Source organism: Cynocephalus volans, chromosome 4, assembly GCF_027409185.1.
Source record: "Cynocephalus volans isolate mCynVol1 chromosome 4, mCynVol1.pri, whole genome shotgun sequence".
Taxonomy (NCBI): Eukaryota; Metazoa; Chordata; class Mammalia; order Dermoptera; family Cynocephalidae; genus Cynocephalus; species Cynocephalus volans.
Window position 1 is genome coordinate 126648961 of NC_084463.1, and position 25487 is coordinate 126674447.

General features: G+C 35.6%; 2 protein-coding genes across 2 annotated transcripts; both read right to left on the bottom strand.

Moving 5' to 3' along the window:
* Nucleotides 1-1437: 1437 nt before the first annotated feature.
* On the bottom strand, nt 1438-24995 carry CCDC34 (coiled-coil domain containing 34). Its single transcript, XM_063095606.1, has 6 exons — nt 24652-24995; nt 19628-19763; nt 12463-12570; nt 4842-5000; nt 3983-4124; nt 1438-1943 (listed from the first exon to the last, which is right to left on the bottom strand). Exons 1-6 carry the CDS (start codon nt 24993-24995, stop codon nt 1729-1731), a joined length of 1104 nt encoding a protein of 367 aa, XP_062951676.1. The 3' UTR covers nt 1438-1728.
* Nucleotides 13760-14550, bottom strand: LOC134375467 (peptidyl-prolyl cis-trans isomerase A-like). Its single transcript, XM_063093910.1, has 2 exons — nt 14453-14550; nt 13760-14383 (listed from the first exon to the last, which is right to left on the bottom strand). Exons 1-2 carry the CDS (start codon nt 14519-14521, stop codon nt 13958-13960), a joined length of 495 nt encoding a protein of 164 aa, XP_062949980.1. The 5' UTR covers nt 14522-14550; the 3' UTR covers nt 13760-13957.
* Nucleotides 24996-25487: the final 492 nt, after the last annotated feature.

Below are 25487 nucleotides of genomic sequence, written 5' to 3' on the forward strand. Positions count from 1 at the left end.
CTTGATCATCTCCTAAAAAAGAGACTTAAAATTTAATAAAAAGTACTGAGTGCTATTTTAGTAATCATTTGAACAATTATCCTCAAAATGTATTTATTAATAATATCTGTGATTTCAACTTCAGTAAAATATCATTTAACACTTACAATTTTCAATATTAAAAAAATACACTGATAATCCTAATTTCAAAACTAGCAACCTAATTATAATTAATGTATTAAGTATTTTTACAAAGTACAGCAATAATATTATTAGTGTCTCAAGACTACTACACTTCAATCTAAGATCCAGAACACAAAACAATGTTTTCAAATTTTCTTTTGCTCCCATGTTTATCTTGGCTCTATTTACGATAGCCAAGAGTTGGAACCAACCTAAATGTCCATCGAGGGATGATTGGATAAAGAAAATGTGGTACATACACACAATGGAATAATACTCAGCCATAAAAATAAAGAATGAAATTCTGCCATTTGCAGCAACATGGAGACGCTTGAAGAAAATTAAGTGAAATAAGACAGGCACCAGAAAGAGAAATACCAAGTTCTCACTCATATATGGAAGCTAAAAAAGTTGATCTCATAGAAGTAGCGTAGAATAGTGTTTACTAGAGACTAGTAAGGGGAGGGAGAAGAGGAGGACGGGGAGAGAGTGATCAGTGGATACAAAACGGTTCTGTGGCAATATAGGGAGACTACAGTCAACAACTAATTACTGTATAACTTCAAAAAGCTAGTTGAGAGGATGCTGAATGTTCCTGACACAAAGAGGTGACAAATGTTTGAGGTGATGGATATGCTACTACCTTGATATGATCATTGCACACTGTATAAATGTATCCAAAGATCACATCGTACTCCATAAATACATACAATTATCATGATTAATTAAGAAAAAACAAATTAAAAGGAAAAAAATTGCAGAGGCAGTAGATTAGAGGCTACCAAAAATGTGGGAGAAGGAATAACAAGAAGTTACTCCTTAATAGGTACAGAGTTTTGAAAATAGAGGTGGTGGTTGCGCAGCATTGTGAAAATAATTAATTTCATTCAATTGTATATTTAAAAAAGCTTAAAATGGCAATTTTTATGTTATATATGTTTTACCACAAAATTTTTTTTAAAAAGAAAAAGAAAAAACACATAAATTTTAAAAATTTCCTTTGAAAATCCCAACCCTTATTTCTTTGTTACAAAACATGCCTCCAGTTAGTTATTTTAAAATATCAACACAAGGAAATATATACCAAAAGCTATCAACAAAGGCTATTTTTGATTACTCTAAAATTCTAACCCACTTAGATTCTTCAAGAGTTACTGCAAGTATGCAGTTTAGAAATGCTTGTTTGAACAAATTAATCTTAATCTTATTATGTTAATATACATAAACACAAATTAATAACATAGAGTATGAAAGAACACAAGAAAAATTGTTGGTTTTATTGGTATTACTGTGTAGTTTTAATACAAGCTAAATGCAAACACAATTGTTATATATTCAGTCACTTATGCTGCAAAGCAATATGCCAAGATCAACCTTGAAAGGTTTATAAAACCAAAATGTTAGAGTTCCTCAATGAACCCTAAAGGACTCCATATATACACATGCAAAAATTGGTACTTGTCAATAATCACATCAAATGTTGAGTTACTGATTGAGCAGTAAAAAATGATTTCTAATTTTAAAATTAATCAGCTCCAGGTAAAAGAATGCTCTTTCCCACTTGTGCTATCTTTGTATTCTGCACAGAGTTCCAAGGCAAAGATTGCTTTTGGCTTTATGAACTACCACAGATGATGACTTATGTGGCTGACTTATCACAGGTCTTTTATTCTTCTTTGCTGATAGATCCTTAGCTTCTTTGGGAGGGGGCATATGAATTGGTTTCCATGGAATTGGATTATAAAAGGTTGGCTCTGGATAGGAATTTCCACTGTAAAAACCTAAAATTATTGAAAAACCAGAACAAAACAAGAAAAAACTTCTTGAGATCAAAGAAACCACTTATTTAAAAATTCCTAAAAAAATGTTAAAATGTCAAAAGGGCAAAATATCACTGAATAACCAACTTGATTCATTTAAAACGAACTATTGAATATTTTCAAAGTAGTAACAATTCTCAAATATAGTAAATACTACAGTAGATATTAAAACAAATAATAATTCTAAGAATCCAAATAATGTTAATGTTAAAACCTACATAAATAAAACCTACAAGTTTTACTAAGAAATTAATTTTAGAACCTTAAGTTGAACAAAACCTCCTTTATCTTAACTAGATCTGGGAAACTACTGATAGTATACTAGTTCCCTCTTGTCAGACACTAACATTTACAGAAAAAAAATTATTTTGCATATGTAACACTAAAGTGAATCAAGATTCTTATTTATTCTGAAATTCTGAATTATTGTCACTCAAACTGATAAGATTTCATACCACCACTATAATTTTGATTACTAATACTGGAACATTCTTCTAATGATCCACATAAAGTATTTAAAGAATTGTGATTCCAGAGGATGAGGGAGCAGGGAAAGGGAGGAATAAATAGGTGGAGCACAGAAGGTTTTTAGGGCAGCAAAACTATTCTGTATGATTCTGTAATGATGAATATATGACATATATGGCACAACACATAAAAGTGTATAAGAGGGAACCCTAATATAAAATTAAGTTAATAATAATATACCAATATTAATTTATAATGATAACAAATGTACCACACTAATGTAACATGTCAATAATAGGAGAAACTGTATAAGTGGGTAGGGAGAGGGTATAAGAAATATATGTACTTTCTGCTCAATTTCTCTGTAAACCTAAAACTGCTATCAAAATAAATAAATAAGTAAAAAAGAATTGTGATGCCTGACATCTAATAGTCACGTAAAGGAGGAACATTTTGCAAATCATCTTCAAATCCTTCAGTCACTATAGGCACATAAACTCTTTTATTTCATAATTTGTAAAAATGATATGAGTATAAAGAATAGAGATCGAAGTACAGCATTTGCAGACAAATATGCTGCTTGCTAGAACTAAACCCATTAAAAGTGCAAAAAATAAAACAACCCATTATTTTAGCAATTCACAACTGCTAAATTAGCAATTTAATCAATATGTATATTCTGATCTAAAGTTTACACTTTACTATCCAATCATTAGGTTAAAATCTCCTCTTACTACCCTTTTTCAAACAAGAAACAACCAAAAAAAGGAGCAGGCTATGCTCAGTAGCTATAATGGATGACCTTCGTGACATATGAGAGAGGCCTAATCCTGACAGCAGGAATGTGTCTTTCAGACACTGGCAGTCCACTTTGGCTGCACAGATATGTCAACACACACTTCACCAAGATGGTCAAAACAAAGTCTGGAATATGTTCTATTGTGTGAACAAAACAGAATGGGAGTATTTTTAATAATAAATCACTTAAACAAGTGAAGGCAGCTGTCAGCAAGGTACGAGCTTCCAACGTGAAGCACAAAGAAAAACATGCATTGCCATTTACCATCAGACCAAGCCTAGAGGCCAGTCAGTTTTGTGTCTGGTTCACGTGCTGTCTAGTATTCCACCCTGCAAAAAGAATGCCAAAGACACTGGAAGCTCTGCCTCAGACAGGATTAGAAAACAGGGGAGGCAAAATGACCCCCTGAATGTCCTGAATTAAGGCTTTATCACTAAGATATGTAAGAGAATTTTACTTGTTTTCTAATGAAATCATTACTTTAAAATGTAAGTTTGCAGTTTTGCAACTATTGCTTTTAAGAAATATATATATATCTGATTTATGAAGAATGACAATGAATTTGTAGTATCTCTATAGGAACACAGTATGTTACAATATAATCTTCTAGAAAACAGTAATTTGAAAGAAAAATGATTTTTACACATTTCTATTTCTGTCAAAAGGAAACAAAATATATAATATTTGCTTCTGCAAACCATATTTATGTAAGCCACACAACATAAAAACCAACCTGTAAGTTTTCCATTGGCATAACCATAGCTCTTTGCAGCTGGACGAGGTTTATTTTTTGCAATTTCCAACCATTCCTTAAACTTTTTTTCTGCTATTTCCTTTTTCTCCTGTAATTCAGCTTGCCGTTGTTTTTCTTTTTCCTTAAAATGACAAGACCAAAGAAATTTCCAGAGATATTCTGTAAATAAACATTCCATTCAAATTCTACTGATTTTTTTTTCCTCAGTACTTCCTACCCCAATCACTTACTGGCCATAATATTAAATCATATTTCTAAAATTTGAGAGCAAAATTGAACATGATCAGAGATGTGATATTGAGGTGTCTACCTCTGAACATCATCAAACCCAACAAGACAAAAGCAATTTGCTGTTTTAAAAAAATAGTAATTTACGGGCCGGCCCTGTGGCGCACTCGGGAGAGTGTGGCGCTTGGGAGCGCAGCGGCGCTCCCGCCGTGGGTTCGGATCCTATATAGGAATGGCCGGTGCACTCACTGGCTGAGCGCGGTGCGGGCGACACCAAGCCAAGGGTTGCGATCCCCTTACCGGTCACAAAAAGACAAAAAAAAAAAAAAAATAGGAATTTACAATCCAGTAATAAGACTTTCCATAAAAGTGCGATACAGCAACAGCAAATTTTGAACCTGACTGAAAAATATATCAACAGGTTTATTAATATTTCTCAACCTAAGAAAACCACAAATCCACATTCATTTTTGAAGCTTAAACACAGCATAATAGAATAGGGACAGCTTCATGCATTTATTTTATGTTAATACAGTACCAATTTTCTATTAGAAACTTTTTCTAAAATATAATTGGTACATATGAACACCAAAGCCATGTATAAAAATACCTTTTCTTTCTTCTTTTTCTCACATTCTTCAGCATTTTTTTTCTTTAACCATTCTTGATATTTTTCTTTTGCTTTTTCTTGCAAATGTTCTTTCTCCAGTTCCTTTGCTGCTCTTTCTTCCATTTCTTTATTAATTTTTTGTTCCCTTTCTTTTTTTTTCTTAAATAAAAATAGAGGAATTTTAATTGGAATACGTGTAATTATCCTCTATAAGGAAGGATAGTTATACAGTAATTTTCGAAACTTCAACTATTTCTTAAAACAGGTGGTATCACAGTCGTTGGCACAATGTGGTTTATGAAAATATATAACATACCTGCAATCAACTGTTAGTATCAGTCTACCTGCTGGACTGTAAGTTTCATGAGGGGCAGTGGCACAGAACCTGCTCACCAAAGTATACTCACAGCCCGGGAGAATGCTGAGTAAATAACAGGTGTACCATAAAGATTTGGTGAATAAATAAGTGAATAAAAATTATAATGTTAGGTTGTCCTAAATCTTACTATTTTTTAATGGATGTTTACCCTTGCTCTAAAACAGGAGCCACATTATTTCCTGGACAGTTTGCCAATAAGAATACTTGGATAAATCTTTGTCACCACTGAGTTTACAGAGGACAAATGGATGATGCCCATTAAATTCTTCACAGAAGGGCATGAAACAGGCAAATTTCTGGCTATATAATTCTTACACAGACCAGAAGATGGCAAACTAAGGCCTGCAGGTCAAATCTGGTCCACCAGCCATCTACATTTGTAAATAAAGTTTTACAGGAACATGACCACACCTACTTGTTTACTTATTTATTGTTTATGGCTTCTTTTGTACTACTATGGCAAAGTTGAATAGTTGCAACAGAGACTGTTTGGCCTGAAAAGTCTAAAATATTTACTATCTGGCCCTTTACAGAAAAAAAATGATTAATCTGACAAGGACTATAACTCAATGTTTTTTCCTTCTTATTCAAAAGATAATCTATCAATGCAGCTAAATTCTAAATAAACAATGACAGAGCTAGTTTTCTTTATAAAAGGTTTAGAAACTAATTTGCAAGGATAAAAAATGTATGCAATACAAATGCCATATACATACATCATCCTTCACGGAGCAAAGAACTATAAGTTAAAAAAAAGAAATTCTTTCCTTGAAAGAATTTTGTAGAATACTTTAATATAAGCAATTCAATTAACACCCAATTAACAAATGTCAGTTACATATGATGTTATATATACCCAGTGTTGTGCAGGAAAGGCAGTTCTTCAAAATCAAAGCCCAAGCAATTCTCCAAATTTCTATCCAAGTTGCTATACTTCCTTGCTAGACAGCTAATAGCTGTGAAACGGAATCCTTTCACGTTGACAACTCAATAGTCAATGGAATAAATCTGGATTTTATCTACTTCATACTGTCAAAACATCTACAAATTGAAAAGGATCTCGGAGGGCTGGCCCGTGGCTCACTCAGGAGAGCGTGGTGCTGACAACACCAAGTCAAGGGTTAAGATCCCCTTACCGGTCATCTTCTTTAAAAAAAAAAAAAAAGAAACGGATCTTGGAGCATATCTTGCTCGATCTTTGTGTGACTCATGAATCTCCTCCACAACTTCATCAACAAGGAGTCATCCGATCCCTACACTGTTTTTAGTTATAGCAGCTAACATTTGCTGAATGCTAACTATGCCTGCTACTATTCTACATACTTCATATATATGTACTGTCAATTAATTCTTACAACCACAATATGAGGTAGATACTATTATCATCACATTTTACAAAGGAGGTAACTAAGGCACAGAGGATAAATAATTCGCCTAAGGTCACACAGATGGTGAATGGCAGATCACTACAGATGATACAGAGATCAAAATGAGAGAATGTTAAAAGCAAATTCATGCCAATAAATTCAACAATTTAAATGAAATGTCAAAATTCCTTAAAATATACTGCTTCTCAAAATGAATTAAAGAAGAAATAATGTCTGAATAACCCTCTACTTATAAAAACAATTCAAAATTTAAAACCTTTCCACAAAAAACTTCAGCCTCTGATAGCTTCACTGGTAGATTCTACCACACATTTAAGGAAGAAATAATACCAGTCCTAGACAAATTATTTTAGAAAATAGAGAAAGAAGGAACGCATCCAAGCTAATTGTAAGAGTCAATATTATTCTGATAACAAAACCAGGCATGGAAATTACAAGAAAATATCAGGAACAAGGAAAGATAACTACTCTCATCACTGAAAACATGAACTACTTAGAAATACATTTAACAAAAGATGTTGCTTTATACTTTGAAAACTAAAAAACATTGCTGAGAGAAATAAAAGGCATAAATTAATGGAAAGAAAAACCACGTTTATAGATTTAAAATTTTTATATTATTAAGATAGCAATTTTCTTCAAAATAATCTATGTATTTAACACAATCCCAATAATGCCAAGCACTATTTGAGCATGCATCATTAGGAAAACTGATAAGCTGATTCAACACTGTATATGGAAAGATGCAGAGTAACTAAAACCAGTTTGAAAAAGAAATTAAAAGTTGGAGGATTTACACTGATTTCAAGAACTATAAATTCAAGGATTACAGAGCTTTAGTAACAGATTAGTATGGCACTGGCATAGGATATAAATCAGTGGAACAGAATAGAGTTCAGAAATAGACCCATACATATATGGTCAACTGACTTTAAACAAAGATACCAAAGTAATTTAATAGAAAAAGGATTATCTTTTCAATAAATAGTGTTGGAACAATTAGATATTCATATGCAAACAAATGAACCTTGACCCTTGACTTACAACATACAATAAAATTAACCCAAAGTACACATATAGCTAAAGCTAAAGTTATAAAACTTCTAGAAGAAAACAATAGAGAATATTTTCACACTCTTGGAGTGAACAAACATTTTTTAAATAGGACACAAAAACTACAAAGTATAAAAGAAAAAATTGAAATATGGAACTCCATAAAATTTTAAACTTCTGCTCTTTAATAAATACCATTAAGAAAAATTAAATGAGAGAAAATATTTGCAGTACACATATTTGACAAAGGAATTGAAGCTTGAATATATAAAGAATTCTTATATCTAGGTCATACAACCCCTGCAAATAATGTGCAAAAGACTTAAACCAACACAAAACAAAGCAAGCCAACAATAGGAGAGATGTAGAAATGATCAGTAAGTGTTATGGACTAAATTGTGTCTCCATCCCACCCCACCCCAAAATTCCTATATTAAGTCCTAACTCGACTGTATATGGAGATAGAATCTTTAAAGAAGCAATTAAGTTTAAATGAGGTCATAAGGGTGGGACATTAACCCAGTAAAACTGATGTCCTTATAAGAAGACCAAGAGACCAGGGATGTGTGTGCACCAAGAAAAAGCATAAGGACACAGAATGACAACATTCTGCAGGCCAAGAAGAGAGGACTCAGTAGAAACCAAACTGCAGATACCCTCATCTTGATTTGCAGTCTGCAGAACTGTGAGAAAATAAATTTGTTGTTTAAACCACCTGGTCTGTGGTACTGTTATGGAAGCCCTAGAAAACTGATAAAATAAACTTATGAAAAGATGCTAAACATCATTAGATCTCAAAGAAACGAGAATTAAAACAACAATGGTGATTTCACAATCACTAGAAAGACTTAAAATGACTGACAATATCAAGTTTGGTAAAGATGTGAAGGAACTGAATCTTTCATACAATAGTAGTGGGAATGTAAAATGGTACAAGTACTTTAGAAAACAGTTTGGCAATTTCTTATAAAGTTAAACACATACTTACCACATAGCCCAGCAATTCAGCTCCTAGGCATTTACCCAAGAAAAATGAAAACAAATCCACAAAAAGACTTGTACATAAGTGGTCACAGAATTTTATTCAGAATACCCCAAAACTAAAAACAACCCAATTGTCCATCAACTAGTGAATGGAGAAATAATTTGTGGTATTCCATAGAATATTGCTCAGCAATAAAAAGGAATCAACAATACATGAAATATCAGGATAAATTTAAAAACAAAAGAAACTCAATACAAAAGAGTATATACTCTATCATTCCATTTATATGAAATTCTAGAAAAGGCAAATCTAATCTATAGGGACAGAAAGCAGCTTAATGGTTTCCTGGGAGCTTGGGCTGGCTAAGGGCAGGGGGTTGCGTTGAATGCAAAGAAGCACAAGAGAACTTTCTGGGGTGGTGGAAATGTTCTGAATCTTGTGTTAGTTACAAAGGTACATAAGTTTGTCAAAACTGATCTAACTAAAATAGGTATATTTTAGTGTATACAAAATAAAATTGATTTAAAAAAATCAGATAGGCTCTCTGTAGAATCTAAACTAAAGAATAGAAAACAGAATGCCTTTAGTTAGCAAAAAGAGAAAAGAGCAGGCTCTCAGAGTCACTACTACTGAGAGATAGCAGCCAGCTAGTAAATGGCTTCACATTTTCCAGCACACTAGTTCTACACTGCACAGAGCACAACAATAAATCTCCCCCTTTTTAAGATGGTGCCGGGGAGGACCTTTGTTTCTTACAACCAAAGGAAACTAACGAAACATCTGGTTACTTAAAGTTTCTGAATTTCTATTTTGGTTCCTCCAATAGTGCCTGGCACATAGTAACAGCTGAGTAAACATTTATGAAAGCATAAATGCACTGATAACAGTGTTATCAATCATATGCCTTGTTGATCTGAATTAATTTTTACATAAAAAAATCAGTTGTTTTGAAAATTAAAACAATTTTATTTTAAAATAATTTTTTAAAATATTAAAGTAAAGGCCCATTTATAAAATATATGACAATACACTGTATAAAACAAATCTAGAAAATAAATTAGGATGGCAACACAAATGCAAGAGACCCAGATGAGATAAGCCACTTATTTTAAAAGCATTTAGCAATTTACAGTCACATTATAAGAAAATAGCTTTGCTAATGGGTACATAAATTCTTGTTGTCTGATTTTTTGATAGAACACAGTGAAAATGACTTAGAGAGAAAATAGCAGCCACAGATATAGCTAAAATGTGAATGAAGATGGAAGCAGAGGAGGACCACACACCGTGAAATGTAAACAGAGGAGAAAAAAAGCTAGATGCCAGACAGGCAGAGAAGAACCAGGAGAGCAGTCTTTACAAACAGAGGAAAATGTAACTTAGGCTGAAATAAGAAATCCGATATTTAAAAAAAAAAAAAAAAAAAAGTAATTAATTATTTCTTAACATGCACAAGAGTTCTGCAGAATAGGTAAATTTAATTTCTGAGGATTCATTTTTGAACTATTCTCAACCTTCTGGAATCTTGACTTCAATAATTAGTGATTTATGTTAGGGCGAGACACTTCCCTCAAAAATAAAGAATTTTTTCTCAAATAATTGAATTAGGTCTACTACCCCTAATGAAAACAGTGAATATATTATCTCGCTGAGTATCTTATATTCTTAGACAAACAACAACTATGTTTGACTGGCATGGTAAAATTAGCTTAATGGATTTAGAAGATAAAGAGCTTTTAGGGGAGAGAGCAAATTCTTCTAAACATGTAAAACTACTTTGTTTTATAGTTATAAACTTCAAAAAGATATCACCCAAAGTTCTGTAATGGTCACACAGACTTATTTTGATTTTGGCATTTATTCACAAAAAACTCTTCCTTGTTACATTATGGGATAAAGCAAACTTAAAGAAAAACCCACAATAATTGACTTCAGAAAAAAAGAACAAATATGTTTATGATTACAACACACAAGCGCACACATGCACACACATCTAACCAATTTCCTTCTTATAATACCTGTATGAAGAAGGCCATGTCATCTTCAATTTACTGAACTTATTCACTTGGTACTCTTATTAATACCACTGGGCATTAGATTCAACAATAGTTAAGGACAAAAAATTAGAATTAAAAATTTAAAACTATGTCTTATAATTTAGACATTAGTCTAAATTCATAAAATTAGATTATAATTATAAATGCAGTGCCATTCTAAATATGTAAAAATCACAATAGAACACAAATTGACAACAGAATAAATATTTTAAAAATTTTTAATGTGTTATCCAACACAAGAATATTAAAATTGAAAGGAAAATCATTCATTCATTCATCCAATTAAATGCTCACTATATGCAAAGCATTATAATAGATCTTATAATAAATAAAAAGTATATAAAAATAACTCCTGTTATTAAGCATCTTAAAATTACAAGAGAAGTGAAGATATACATACAAGACAGCAACACAACATATACATAATACAAGGCAGTATATGATAAAGTTCCATAAAAGTGATATAAATTGAACAAGGATTCACAAGAAAGAATCTCTAGGATGTGATTAGCGAATGCTTCATGTAGGGAATATTTGAGTTGGATGATAAAGGGAAAGACAGGATGGAGAATATGATGAGATTCCATGCTAATGAAATATCAAATGTAAAAATAAGAAAGTAAGAAACAGTAAGAACAGAAACATTCTCAAAATTCCTCATGAACACATATTCCTGGGGGCTGGGAAACACAGCCCAAAGCTCAAGATTTCTATGAAATCTATTGGTATCTTAAAAATAATATAAAATCTACATTCTACTCCATTACACATCTGTGCTTGCTTTGATATAAAGATATAACATTTTTCCTCTCAAAATTCTCCAGTAAACTAATATTCCAAGAAGATGGGCCATTATTATTTTGTGTGTGCTCGCAAAATAACCCCAGTAAAAAGCAACAGCATAGAATAAAGGGAATCACAGGTAGAGATATGGCTGAAATGGAAGTTTGGCTCAGAGAGTAGAGAGCAGAAGGTCTTTAACCAACCAGGCTAGAGTTGTTAAAACTTACTCAGAGAACGATGGGGAACCATGAAAAATTTTTTTTGAATTGGGGAATAACATTCAGACTTTTTCTGCAAGACTAGTATGGCAGGAACACAAAGGACAGATTAATTCATTCAACAAATATTTTGGGGCATCTATTATTTGTCAGGTACTAATCTAGCTACTGAAGAACTGAACAAAAGAGGCAAAAAATCCCTGTCCTTATGGAGCTTACAATCCAATGTGGAGAAGTAAACAATAAATAAGTTGAAAGATGTGATAAGATCATTTGGGAAGAGACCACAAACAGGGGAGTAGTAATTATAAAGAAAAGGAGAGGATGAACAACAGAAGAATTCTGATTATGCCTAGGTGACTGAGAAAATAGTAGAACTAATAACAGAAATAAAGGAATTAGGAGACTGGTTCTATAAAGGAAAAATGAGCAAAAATGAGTTGTTTTAGATTTGCAGGCTTGGAGGTGCCTATTTTCCAGATGGAAATCCAAGACTCCAGAAGGTCAGGTCTAGCGACAGAGACTTGTTGACTGCCTGCAAGCAGATACTAGTGGAAGCCATAAAAGAGAAAAAGGAGAAAAGGAGAGGGCAAAGAGCAGGAGACAAAAACATGACAAATATCCATAAAGGTAGGGGGGAAAAAAAAAATCTTAGAAAACTCTAACAAAAATCTAGGTAATGAGCAATAATGCGAAAAAAGACTGTAAAAGAGATGTTAGTAGGTGTGTGTTTGTGTGCATGCTTTTTTCCTCCTTACCTGTTCATTCTTTCTCTGAACCCATTCCTTGTGCTTTTCTTCAGCAATTATCTTTCTTTTTTCACGTTCTTCCATTTCTTTTCTTTTTTCTAGTTGTTGATTTAATTCCTGTGGATTTTATTTAAACAAAAGGCAACATTTAATGGAAGTACTCAAGTCACATATTTTTAAAAAGGCTGAGGTTAACCAAGTTAAACAAGAATATAGTTTCCTTTATAGAGCATATACCACTAATGACAATAACTTACTTGAGCAACTAGTCTATGATGAAAGAAAGCATTGGTAAAAAGTATGTCATTTTTTAGAAATGCAAATAATTGCTTGGCAGTAAAACACTAGTTTCTTAGACTAAACTTCAGCTAAATTACCCTCATTGAAATCAACTTTCCCACACATAAATTTTGGCATTACTGCAAGCCATTGGCAGTGGCTCAAGAGAATTGTAACTTTTTTTTTTACAGTTATAAAAAGCTCCTAGATTCTTGAAGAAGATAAAGGATAGGAATTAAATAATCCCTAAATTAAAAATTTAATTCGGAGTTACACCAAAGAAGAAATGTAAAGAAGCCATTCAATTTTCCTTAGGGAAAAAAAGAGTCCAGAGTTTTCTTCACTGATTTTATAGCTGCTGGAGTATAAAACAAAACCACATTCATATCCCAGATTATTTAACTGCCTTGCTGTCACTTGAATCTACACGTTTGGGCATTTCCTCAGGAGAAAGAATGTGAAAGGTATGGCCAAATAAAACTACAAGTTGAATGCCACTACTCTGTCACTCATCAGTTAAATTACTGCATTAGTAGAGAATGCTGCTCAAACTAGACTTCTCTAGGACTCTGCTACCATAATTATTTGTTATTTTTCTTCTCTCTCTTAAGATACTAATAATCAGATACTTCCACGTATTTTCCACTGGACCCCTCTTCTATTCCCTAACTCTTCCTTTCTCAAACACCTCACTACTTGGGCATGGATAGTAGTGGGAAGGACAACTTTCCAATTCTAAGACCAATTCCATGCCTTAATGAAGATAAAACTGGACCTCAAGAATATTATCTTTTGTGTTTTAGAACAACTGGTCGCAGAATCCTTGTCTTCCAGGACCTTTCATCCTAAATTTCTGCTGTACAGAAAATAGCTGCCCTCACTCAGAAAGTCTTTCAATTTTAAACACCATACCCCTAAAAGCAAATATCCACTTTGGTTTTAAGGATTCTTCACTACCTCTGCAGCTGTTATTCCTTGATTACTCGCTCAATATATTTTCTTTTTTTTTTTTTTTTTTTTTTTTGTTATTTAGCTTTTATTTCATAATCATAAACTTAACTCTACAATCCAGCTCCAATTGCAAAGGAATAAAGAAAATATGGAACCCAACGAACTGCAGCGAGAGCACAAAAATGACAGGATATTGCGAGCAGATGGGGTGGAGGAGTACTCTCATGAGCTACAGAAGGAATGGTCTGGTATTAAGATGAAACAGCCAAATTTATTAGAGTTGTCCACAGTCGGCAATGGTGATCTTCTTGCTGGTCTTGCCATTCCTGGATCCAAAGAGCTCCATGGCTTCCACTGTATTCATGCCATCTTTCACCTTGCCAAAGACCACATGCTTGCCATCCAACCAGTCTGTCTTGGCAGTGCAGATAAAAAACTGGGAACCATTTGTGTTGGGTCCAGCATTTGCCATAGACAAGATGCCAGGACCTGTATGCTTCAGGATGAAGTTCTCATCATCAAATTTCTCCCCATAGATAGACTTGCCACCAGTGCCATTATGGCGTGTGAAGTCACCACCCTGGCACATAAACCCTGGAATAATTCTGTGAAAGCAGGAACCCTTATAACCAAATCCTTTCTCTCCAGTGCTCAGAGCACGAAAGTTTTCTGCTGTCTTTGGAACTTTGTCTGCAAACAGCTCCAATCTGTTAACATAGCTTTATGGATTAGATGAGCAGTCACTTCTCTTGGTTTCCAGGTCCCTTACCTCGAAGGAGACGCGGCCCAAGGGCTCGCCATCGACGGCGATGTCGAAAAACACAATGGGGTTAACCATGGCTGACAAGAAGAAACTCGGGCGGCTGCGTCTGCAAAGCCTCAATATATTTTCAATGAGCACCTACTATAGGGCTAGTAAGAACTGAGATCTAAAGATGAAATTCCAGAAGTCTCTGACATAATCTGATCCTCTATACACCAAAGAATTAAGTGCTACATTGTGAGGTACTGTGTATAAGAGGAGTCAGAGAAGGGAAGAAAAGATGAGGAGAAACAGTGTGTACCGGGGTAGTCAGAAATGGCTTAAAAAGAAAGCTGGGAAGGTGGGGGGGAAGTGGATAGAAAATTAGAGTGTAGTACTAAATAGATGGAAAAAGGTCTTTTGAGACAGGCAAAGTAAATTGAATACTATGGAACAAGAATACATGGTAAAAGAGATGATTTAGAGCTTTTAAGGACAAAGGCTGAGGACTGCATTTGAAAGGATCAGAACTATTTTGAGGGAGACTGACCAGGAGGTTGCCACGGTATATGAGTTGTAAGGGGAAGAAGGTCTGGACTTACGTCAGGAAACATGAAAGCATGTATATACGTGTGTGTGTGTGTGTGTGTGTGTGTGTGTGTGTGTGTACAGAAATATACAAAATATAAAAGACAGTAACAGGCTAGATACAGATCTGACAACTATAAAGTCATGCACTGCATAATGACATTTCAGTCAAGGACAGATCGCACATATGACAGTGGTCCTATAGAATACACTGGAGCTGAAAAATTCCTATCATCTAGTGATGCAGCCATTGTAACATCATAGTGTGACACATTAGTCACACAGGAGCAATAAGCCTCAGTATGTAGCAGGCTATACCATCTAAGTTTGTATAAGTATACTCTATGATGTTCACACAATGATGAAATCGCCTAATGCTGCATATCTTAGAACATATCCCCGTCATTATGTGATGCGTGACTGTACATCCAAAATTTTCCAAAATAGTCCTTAATTTACTTTCAAGAAAATTATTTAAGTGCACAACTAAAGACATTATTGATTATATTTATGTAACTTTTTAAGATTCTTCATATAACTAAATTCAAAAATCAGAAAAAAAACAGACCCTATACTCCTACTTTACGTCAATTTTAGTTAATGCTGACATAGGGGTTAAAGAAGGAGAAAGGGTTAAAAAGAACCTAGAATAGGCTACCACTGACCCAAATAGGGCTCTAATCTCAGAATGTCTGTTCAAGTAATTTGCCAACCCAGGATATACATCACATTCTGAGACATAGCCTTCCCTTCCAAGGCTGGCCCTTTTTAGAATTTCCCACCCCAGTGACTCCATCTGTTCACCATAAAGGGCAAGCCTCTTCCAGGACACAGCTAGAGCTTTCTCTCAAAAGGCCCCTATATGGTCTTCTGGTATACCACTGAATTTCAACAGGATTATAGCTATTTTCCCACAGAGTAAACATTTGATCATAGAAAACCAAAATCCAAAGAGGATTCTAAACATGCATTTATATTTCAATAGGTTTTGCCTACTTTCAAAGAATTTCTTACTACTGAAGGCAACGATTAGAAAAACTGATAGTTTTTGAGTTTCACCAACTCTATAACTTGCCCTATTCCTTCATAAAGGACTGATGAATGAAATAATCAAAGACAAGATGCTAAAAAGAAAAAGCATTTGAACTATTCACAAACTAGATAATTTAGAACAGATTATTATATATTACAATATTAAAGCAAACGTTAAAAATTAGAATTGGTAAAAGAACATAGTGAATTTAGGGCAGTTGGCTAAAGAATTATTTAAAATAATAAAAATGTATATAAAATGTAAATGACCTACAAAACCAATACACTAGTTTTTTATAATACTAAATTCAATGTTTACTATATTTATCATTTCAACAATAGTTACAAACGTATAACATTTTTCCCCGTACCGGCAAGCCACCAAAAAACAATGTACGAAGTTCTGTGTCTCTGCAGGGCTTCCCCATAGGCAAAAAAATAAAAATTTTGTAAGTGGGTAATTTTAATGGGTTAAAATAATTTTTTAACTCAGTCCTACAGAGATGTATGAAATAAATCTAAATAAATACCTGTTGCTGAAATCAAATTTATGAGTAGGGATAATCTTTTTAATGATCCAACTATCCTATAAAATTTCCTTTAAATTTTAAAGGAAGAAATTTAAAAAGCCAGAGTATGTTAAAAAATAAATACTAAGTCTGACACATTTATTTCTAGAATATATCTTGATATTGTGGAAAAAGCACTTAAATTGGAAGTCAAAAGAGTTAGGTTCCAGTCCCAGCTCTACCATTAATTAAAACCTTGGCAAAGTTGTTCTTTGGCCTTCCTGACTCTTACTTAGCTTTAATAGGGATCTGAGATAAACCATTCCTTATGATTAAAAATCTGTGTTTATAAGTATATAGTTTGTAAACAAATTAGGGAATACAGTATATAAGAACAGAAGAATAAAGAATGACTTGGAAAATAAAACAAAGGGAAAGGCATGAAAAAACTGTGAACACCACAACAGTTCAAAACGAGCTCATGATAAGTTGAGTAGTTGTCCTAAATGTTATGATATCCCTGGCATGACTGATCTGTATAAGATTCATACTAAAATATTTTTATTACTTCATAGTTAAATAATGAAGTAGCCATAAGAAATGTCAAACTGCTAAACACATGAAAAGGTTTCAATCCTTCGACCAAATTACAAATAGTTATATCCTGCTACATGCTTCCTATATACTAGGCCATATGCTGATATTCATTTAGTCCTCATAGCAACAATATGAGGTAAATATTATTCTCCCCCTTTCAGTGATAAAGAAATGGAGGCATAGAGAAGTCAAGGATTTGCCCAAGGTCCAAGTTTTGAATGCAGGAAGTATGGCTCAAGAATTTACACTTGTAACCACTCCACTATTGACTCTAACATTTGGCTTACAGATGAAGAAACTGACGCTCAGAGAAGTTAAATAACTTCCCCAAGTTCACAGAGTTAGACTGGCAACATTAAAATATCAGCCTTGTTCTGACTGGCTTCAAAGCCCAGGCTTTATTTTCTATAATTTAATTAACTTTTCTTTGCATACTGACTAAAAACGACTTGAAGTGACCCTCCTTTTCTTAATATAACAAGTGACTTATAGTGAGGCTAGAGATCAAGTCAAATACCATAAATTAAACCCTGCTTTACCACTAACTCAATAGATCAGTGTTTTCCAAATTGTGAGTCTAAAATCAATTTAATGGGTTATAATGAGCCTTAAAAAAAAACAAAAAAACCCATACCAGGTTTTGCACAGAATTAATATATTTCTGATATGCATGTACACATATATATGTAGGTATATGCTTATGTGTAACATGAAGAAAAATAAATTTCTCACTGCAAAAAAATATTTTTAAAAGCTACTTCACTAGATAATGAAATTAGTAATATTAGAACTTGAGGTTAAGGGAAGTACTGGTCTGGGGTCTCAAAAGTACATACTGAGGGTTGGCTGGTTAACTTAGTTGGTTACAGTTCAGCCTTATAACCCCAAGGTCACAGGTTCAGATCCCTGTACCAGCCAGCTACCAAAACAAACAAACGAACAAACAAACAAACACACTGATTCTGAAAATAAATGAAAAAGCTTTAAGAAGGCTATGAATAGTAAAGATATAAATAGCAATACCAATACAAACAAAATCAGCCATCTTTATACTTTGTTTCATTTAATCCTTACAAACATCCAATGATATAGGTATTATTTTATCCTTCTTAGGCAAAGGAGGAAAGTAAAGTATAAAAGTTTAAACAACTTGCCTGAGATCACCCAGCAAGTAAAAAGGCTAGAACTAGAGCTTTTATTAAGCCTGCCAGATAACAAACATAAAATCTTTTTCATGTCCTGTGCCCTGCTAAGAGGAATTAAGTGCTATTCTCATAGTGTACTTTTCCAGGAACAAATTTGTATTCTAGAAAATACATGCAGGGAAATAGCAGAATGTGCTAGTTTCCACAGTCATTTTAATTATGCCAAGCCTCCTGAACATGTGACCGCTTACCTGGTTAGAAACCCATCACAGAAATAACTACTTTCAAATCTGATATGAAAAATTTATTCCAAGGAAGATCACAAAGGGAAAAGCTTTAGTACCCAGGATCTTTGTGGCAACATGGTTAATAACTGACTAGCATATACTGAAATATCCAACCAGTTAACTTTATTTTAATATATCTTTAATACATTTTAAATATACTTTAACATTAGGCAGCCATTTAAAATGATGTTATAAAAATGTTTAATAATATAGAAATACATTAATAATGTTAACAGGCAAAAAAAGTATGTTACCAAAGAGTCTGATCCTATGTCATAATAACAAGAAATATCCCTCACCATTCAAATCTATTTGGTTTCTATATTTGGATAAGAAGAATCAGATAGTTGAGTCTGGACAGTGAGTTTGGGGGATGCCAAATTATCCAAAACTATTTGGTTGCTAGGTTCTGAATAGCAAATAGGAAGAGTTCAAAGAATGAGTGACTCATGTGAAAATGTATCTAAAACCGTTTGTGTTTTGGATTTGGATAGTGAGAGTTCAAAAGAGAAACACACACAGAGAAACGCTTATATGCGAAGCAGAGAGGCACAGAGAAACTGAAACGCCCTGAAAGACCAGCAGATTCCCATCGCTCAGCACATACTCACTCTGGGGCACACGCTCTTTGAGTCATATAGGGGTAGATTCCTGCCCCTATTTCAATTTTTGTTTCAGTAGAGTTAAAAATTTTACTTAGTATATAGAGTTGAATCTACCTTAGTTAAATGTACATATGGTGAAGCTCCATTGTATGTGGCTGTATTTATACATTTGTACATATTTATATTTTTAAATAATTTACTTGAGTTGGTGAGATTAGAGGGGATTTTAATTTTCTCAATTACGTTTGGCCATATTTTTCAAATGCTCTTATAATGAACAAGTATTATTCCTATAATAAGAATTATTAAAATTGATATAGTACTAACAAAAATAAATGCAAAAACCTTGTTTTCAGAGATAGTAACATTAACATTTTAATCTACAACAGCAGATCTACTTTGTGATCTCAGAGATTTAATAAGAACTCTCTAATTTTACCTCTTGAGCTTTCTGTTGCAGCCGGTCACGTTCTTCTTTTTCTTTGCCAACAAACCACACCTCCCATGGTGTCAGGCTGCTTTCTGGTAAGCACACCTGTTTCTGTTCTTGGTTATCTTCCGATTCAACCTCACTGCTACAAAAGAGAGGCTACTATTGCACTTGTATACAAATTTCTTGTGCTTGCTAGTCAAAATCACTTAGCTGTACAGTGAAAGCAAAATTTAATAATGTATTTACAATATTGTGATTTTTACAAATATAGATGAATTAATTACACATAAGTATACACATGAAAACATCATGAAAAGGAAGTCCAACATTTGAATTAGTTTATCCATCACACTGCCTTTGAATTCCTTCACCTTCTATGTAAATGTGATTTTAGTCACATTATTTAAAAACTCCTTGGAATAATCCAGCCCAAATCCATTTGCCTCAAAGCCAACAATTTTTATTCCTAAAAATCTTACCTGGGCAACTAATTACTAAGTACAACACATAATTCTAATCGGATCCTGGAGGAGACTTTTTCCTTTCTCTCCCTTAAATAGTTCAGGAAAAAAAGAACATGTATATAAACAGAGAGAATGATAAAGCAAATGTGTTAAAATTAGGGATTCTGGGTGAAGGGTGAACAGAAATTCCTCATATTCTTTCAACTTCTCTGTAAGTTTGAAATTGTTTTGAAATAAAAAGCCACACACAAAAAAATATGCCCCTTCTCTTCTTTAACATTTTGGTTGATTCTCTTTTGCCAATTCTTAGACAGGGTGTATATGACTCTCCAGTCTGGTTACCTCCTACCATAGTCTCTATCCCCACCATGCCCCACCTGTCAGTCTGTCCCTTCTTAGTATAAGGAAAAGTAATTACTCAGTCAAGCTAAAGAGAAGAGGGGAGGTAAAATACTGTAAGTACATATGTAAATAAAGAACACAGGGACTTGGCAAAATACACAAACCTCAAAAACTTAGGAAAATCTTAACAATCAGCACCCAAGGTAAGAAAGGTTGTTTAGGACCCAAGGCAGCTCTGGAGACTAGTTTATTACAGACTCAGCTCCTCTTTGTCTCTTTAACATTCTTGCTTCTAGCAACCAATTGCTTCCTCCACTGCTCTACACTTTTTCTACCTCATAGATTCAGCTTACTCATTTTTTTCTGCTACTGTTACTTCTTCCTGATTCTTGCCCTTATGGAATGTGTTCAAGTGGGAAAGAGATATAGCTGATGTGTTATTTCTTATACATATCTTTCCTTCTTATTCTTGTAAATCGACCTCATCTGCTCTCACAATTTCAATTATCACCACATGCTGATGATGCTCAGATCAATAATTCCTAGCCAGACCTTTCTCTTGAGTTCCAGACCTTTATTTCCAACCACTTGATGGACAACTCCACTTTGATATCAAACACAATCAGTTGGAAACAAACCTAATCAAATTCCACCATCCACCCACCACCCTCATGACCAAAAAAAGTTTGCTCCTCCTCATAATCCTACCTCGGTGAAGGATACCATCATCCATCCAGTTACCCAGGCCAGAAACCCAGATCTTTCTACCTGCTCCCCCCCCACATCTGGTTCCCCTTACCTCACACACCTGTACAATCACCTAATCATGACAATTCCACTTCTTTTCATTTTCCTAAGCCGTTTTCCTCTTCAATCGTTCAACTACTTTCTGGACAAAATGACCTCTGTCCCTCCCTTTCAAACCGTTCTCCACATCTGTTGTCAGATTCATCCCTCAAATGCATCCTTCTATAATGTCACTCCCCATTTCAAAGTTCTTCAGTGGTTCCTTTGCCCACAGGATGAAATCCAAACTCCTTAGCCTGGCACACATGAATCGAACCCTGCCTCTCACGAGTTGGACCCTGCCTATCTTCCAGACTCTTCTCTCACCCACAGCGGATCCAGACTCTTCATTTCAGTCTTGCCGAACCCCTGCAAGCTAATGAATGTGCTTCACCCTTGTGCTCTGCATCTTTTGTCTAAAACTCTGAAATTCCTTTCCTCCACCTCCACATATGACCATATTAAGAGCTTAGATTTGGGAGTAAAACAGCCTGGGGAGTGAATCCCTACCTGTATCTTCCCGGCTGTGTACATTTTTAAAAACCTCCTTTAAGCCTCCATTTTCTCAAATCTGTAAAAGGGAGATGACAGCACTGACAACTCCACAGGTAGTATTGCATGAAACAATCCATGCTAAAGCATTTAGTACATTTCTGTGTATTTACACAGTAAGCACTTGGTACATCATTTATTATTATTATTATTAATTATTATTACCCCTGTACTATGGCTAATTCTTAAGTTTCTTTCAAGATTCAACTCCAGGATTATTACTTGTGAAACTTTTTGCAAAAAAAAATCTAGATTAACTGCTTTGGGCTTCCTGTCACTTGTCCATCTCTGCCACAGGCCAAAAGTTCCTTAAAGATAGAAACCATGTCCTAACTCATTTTTTATTTCAAAAGCCTAGCTTAGAGCCTGGAATATAGTAGGCTCCTAAGAAATTTTGTTGAAAGAAGAAATCATTCAGATTAGTGTTTTTTAAAAAATGACACTTTTAATATTACATTCTTGCCTTAACATTTTTAACAAATATGTTCAAAACATGTGGCATACACACTACAGCTCTACCCATAATCAAGAAAGGCAAGCCATTCAGGACCAAGATATTTGGCTTTCCTAAAGGACAGTAGCATAAAAGCCAGACACAGCTATATAAATAGCAGGCCCAAAGCATATTATAAACGACTCCAGGAAAATACTTCTCATTGTCTTGATCTTCATCTCAGTTGTGGCCTATACAGTTGAAGGTAAATGCATCTTCTAAGCATGGCTCTATTATACCCAAAATACCTTAAGCTCATACGCATCGAGTGCAGCTCATGACTGAATCTATCTTAAAGAAAATTTACCCTATTAGTTTTGCCACAGTCATATCACTACGGCAGGTGAAGAATGGAGAAAAGGCATAAAATCCCACACAGCTCTAGGTTTGCTCTTTGCTCTACAGTGAAGATGCTCACAGCCCAGAACAATGGCTGGGTTATGACTCATGCTGCCTGCTCTCCTCATCCCATCACCCCCATGCTGTCCAGGGCACCAACTTAAGGGTCAGAAGTAGGGGGGAGGAAGTGCTAGTTTTCCTGAAACATTTGAAAATAATCACTGCATCTATCTGTCCTCTTGGGAGTGGGAAATAGGCATTCATTCAGCACACATTTATTCGGCACCTAATAAGCATCTGATACTTGCCACATACAAGGCCTGGCAACTCCTGCATTCTCTTTCCAGACCCACATCCTAGCCATTCCTTTGATTCATAGGGTCTGAAATGTGCTAACGAAGGCAGCGTCAGCCCTAGGGTGCTACCAGCTCATTCAGGCTTTGGATAAGTGAGACATATCTTTGGATAAGTGAGATAAAATATACACATATCTGGCTTCTCCTCTGGTAGGCTCTGTTTGGTCAGAGCTTTGGCTCTTGGAAACTAATGCAAGATCTCAGTAGCTGAGCTTAGTATTGATGGCCATTTATTTCTCAGCCGCTAAACTGTGTCCACATTAATCCGGATTATGCTCGGAAGGTATTTCCCGAAGCCTTCAAATTTATTTTAAATATCTTTGAGACCAACTCAGTTCTGAAGAATCCCTACAAAGGTCCAGATGAAGATGGACTCCTGAAACCCAATAAATTCTACTACCGGGTTGCCATTAAGTCCTACTATCAAGTTGATAATAAAAGGCTTGTTTCCTGTTGCTAGAACCAATCTGGACAAGGGGCTTGCTTGGTTACTCTTTCTGATCTCCATTCCCACCAATGTACTTATTTTTTACTTCTCATCCTTCACAGACTAACTCTTGTAATCATGTATATGGTCACTTCATATGGTTCCAAATTCCATTCACTCACTCTGGGTATGAATGAAGGGAGCTATGTTGCTACTTACCCATGAAGCATGGGTTCTCTGGCCAGTATTTCTTAATTCTCCCCTACTATGCCTTACACAGCCTGGCCATCAGAAACTTGTAAATGCTTTCTGAAGATGATGCAATGAGTTTACCCCAGAATGGACCTGTCTCAGACGTATTCCTCAAGGAATAGGACCTTTGCTTCTATTTCTATATACCCAATACTAGAAATGTAGTGTGGGGAAGAGAACCTGTTGAGTATACCTAGGTACTAGGTCCAGGTCTGCTAATAACTAGGTGTATACCTTTGAGTCAGACTTTTTATTTGTATTCTAAGCTGCACTTTTATTTGTAAAATGAGTGGATTGATCTAGACTTTAATTCCATGAAGGTAGAGGCCATGTCTACCTTGTTTATGGTCACAAAATAAATATTTGTTGAATGAATAGAACTTTAGAAGTAAACATATTAAGATAATTTCAATAATCCCACTGGCCCTAACATTCTTTGACACAATGACATCTATTTTGATACAAAGACATCTATTCCACTTTAAGTTCACGCTCAGGTCAGACTCAACCTTGTCTCTGCATGCTGAGGTTGACACTGCTAAGCTTTGTGCTTCAGCTCTTTATGACAGAAAAAGTGACCTGCTTATTACAATCTACTTCACTAGCAATCAGTAGGTTTTTTCAAAATAACCATGGGTACTACCTAAGGTGCAGTAAACCATATTTTGGTGTTAAGGTTTTGGACAAGAGTTCTGGAGTCCACGATCTGGCTTTTGAGAATTCATAAAACTCCTGAAATGGCAGCAAAGTTTTGTGTTTGAGACTATGTGAGTTTTTCTGAAAAGTGAGATTGTAGCAATCACATCTCAGGGAAAAAAAAGGAGTAAAATATCACAGAATTCAACGACATGTCATTAGGAAGAATTTGCCCAATTTTTTACGTGCAAAAAGGGGCAGCACTTCAGGGTGCAGATGCCTGTGCAGCCTTTGAGGCGGAAGACCGGAGGGTGTTTGGCCGGCACGAAAGGGTCTAAGGAATCTCGAGAAGGGCTGTATCGACCGGACGGCCTCGGATTTACCTGGAGCACCCCTGTAACTCCATTCCTCTCAGGCTCGCCACCTTGGCCTCTGAGTCAAGCGCATCTTCGTCCACGTCTTCCTCATCCTCCCCGTCACCGTCATCCTCGCTAAACGGGAAGCTCCGGTGGCCGAGGGGAGACAACAGCGACATGGTAGAGTTGCTGCAGCTCAGCGACGGCAACGGCGAGCATACGGACATCGCCTCCGCCTCCAGCCTCTGCCCCCGGGCGCCCGTCATGAGAACGGAGGAGCTCCAGGACGGCCGAGACCTGGATCTACTGTCGGCAGCAAACCGAGTGGAAGGATTGGGAGAAGCAGCCCCCGACAACCCCGCCGCCCACATTAGGCCCGCCAAGTTCAAACCGGCGGAACCGCGGCGAGGACGTGCTCTCCCAGCAGGCCCCGCGCGCGCCGGGCCGGGCCAATCCGGGCCCGCCCTGGCCCCGCGTTGCCATGGCGACGCGTGGAGCCGGCAGGGCTTTGTCCTGACCTGCCCAGCGCGGCTTCCTCCGCCCGGCCTCTCTCGGCCGGCCCTTCCTCCTCCCTCGTCTGGAAAGTGCCTGCTGCTCATGAGCAACTCTGCGCCTCCCCTCCCTAACCCCCTGCTCCCTGCTGAACACTCTGAGGGCCCTCCCCTCGTTAGCTGTGGTGGTGCAGATCATTTGGTAAGTGAAATGTTACTCATCTCTGAGTAAGGCGGATACTTTTAAAGGTTAAGGACAGAAGCCAAAACTACCCCTCATATAATTACAAGGTCAGAATTATAAGCATCAGTCGTGATTTCGTTCAGCACAAGGCCGTATTTTATAAGGAGAAGGTGGCGAACTTTATCCAA

Coding starts and splice junctions, on each gene's coding strand:
- LOC134375467 (XM_063093910.1), bottom strand. CDS start 14,521: ATGGTTAACCCCATTGTGTTTTTCGACATCGCCGTCGATGGCGAGCCC. Junction 14,384..14,452: donor TGGGCCGCGTCTCCTTCGAG/GTAAGGGACCTG, acceptor AACAGATTGGAG/CTGTTTGCAGACAAAGTTCC.
- CCDC34 (XM_063095606.1), bottom strand. CDS start 24,995: ATGTGGGCGGCGGGGTTGTCGGGGGCTGCTTCTCCCAATCCTTCCACT. Junction 12,571..19,627: donor TGCAACAGAAAGCTCAAGAG/GTAAAATTAGAG, acceptor TAAAATCCACAG/GAATTAAATCAACAACTAGA. Junction 1,944..3,982: donor TGCCAATGGAAAACTTACAG/GTTGGTTTTTAT, acceptor CAATAATTTTAG/GTTTTTACAGTGGAAATTCC.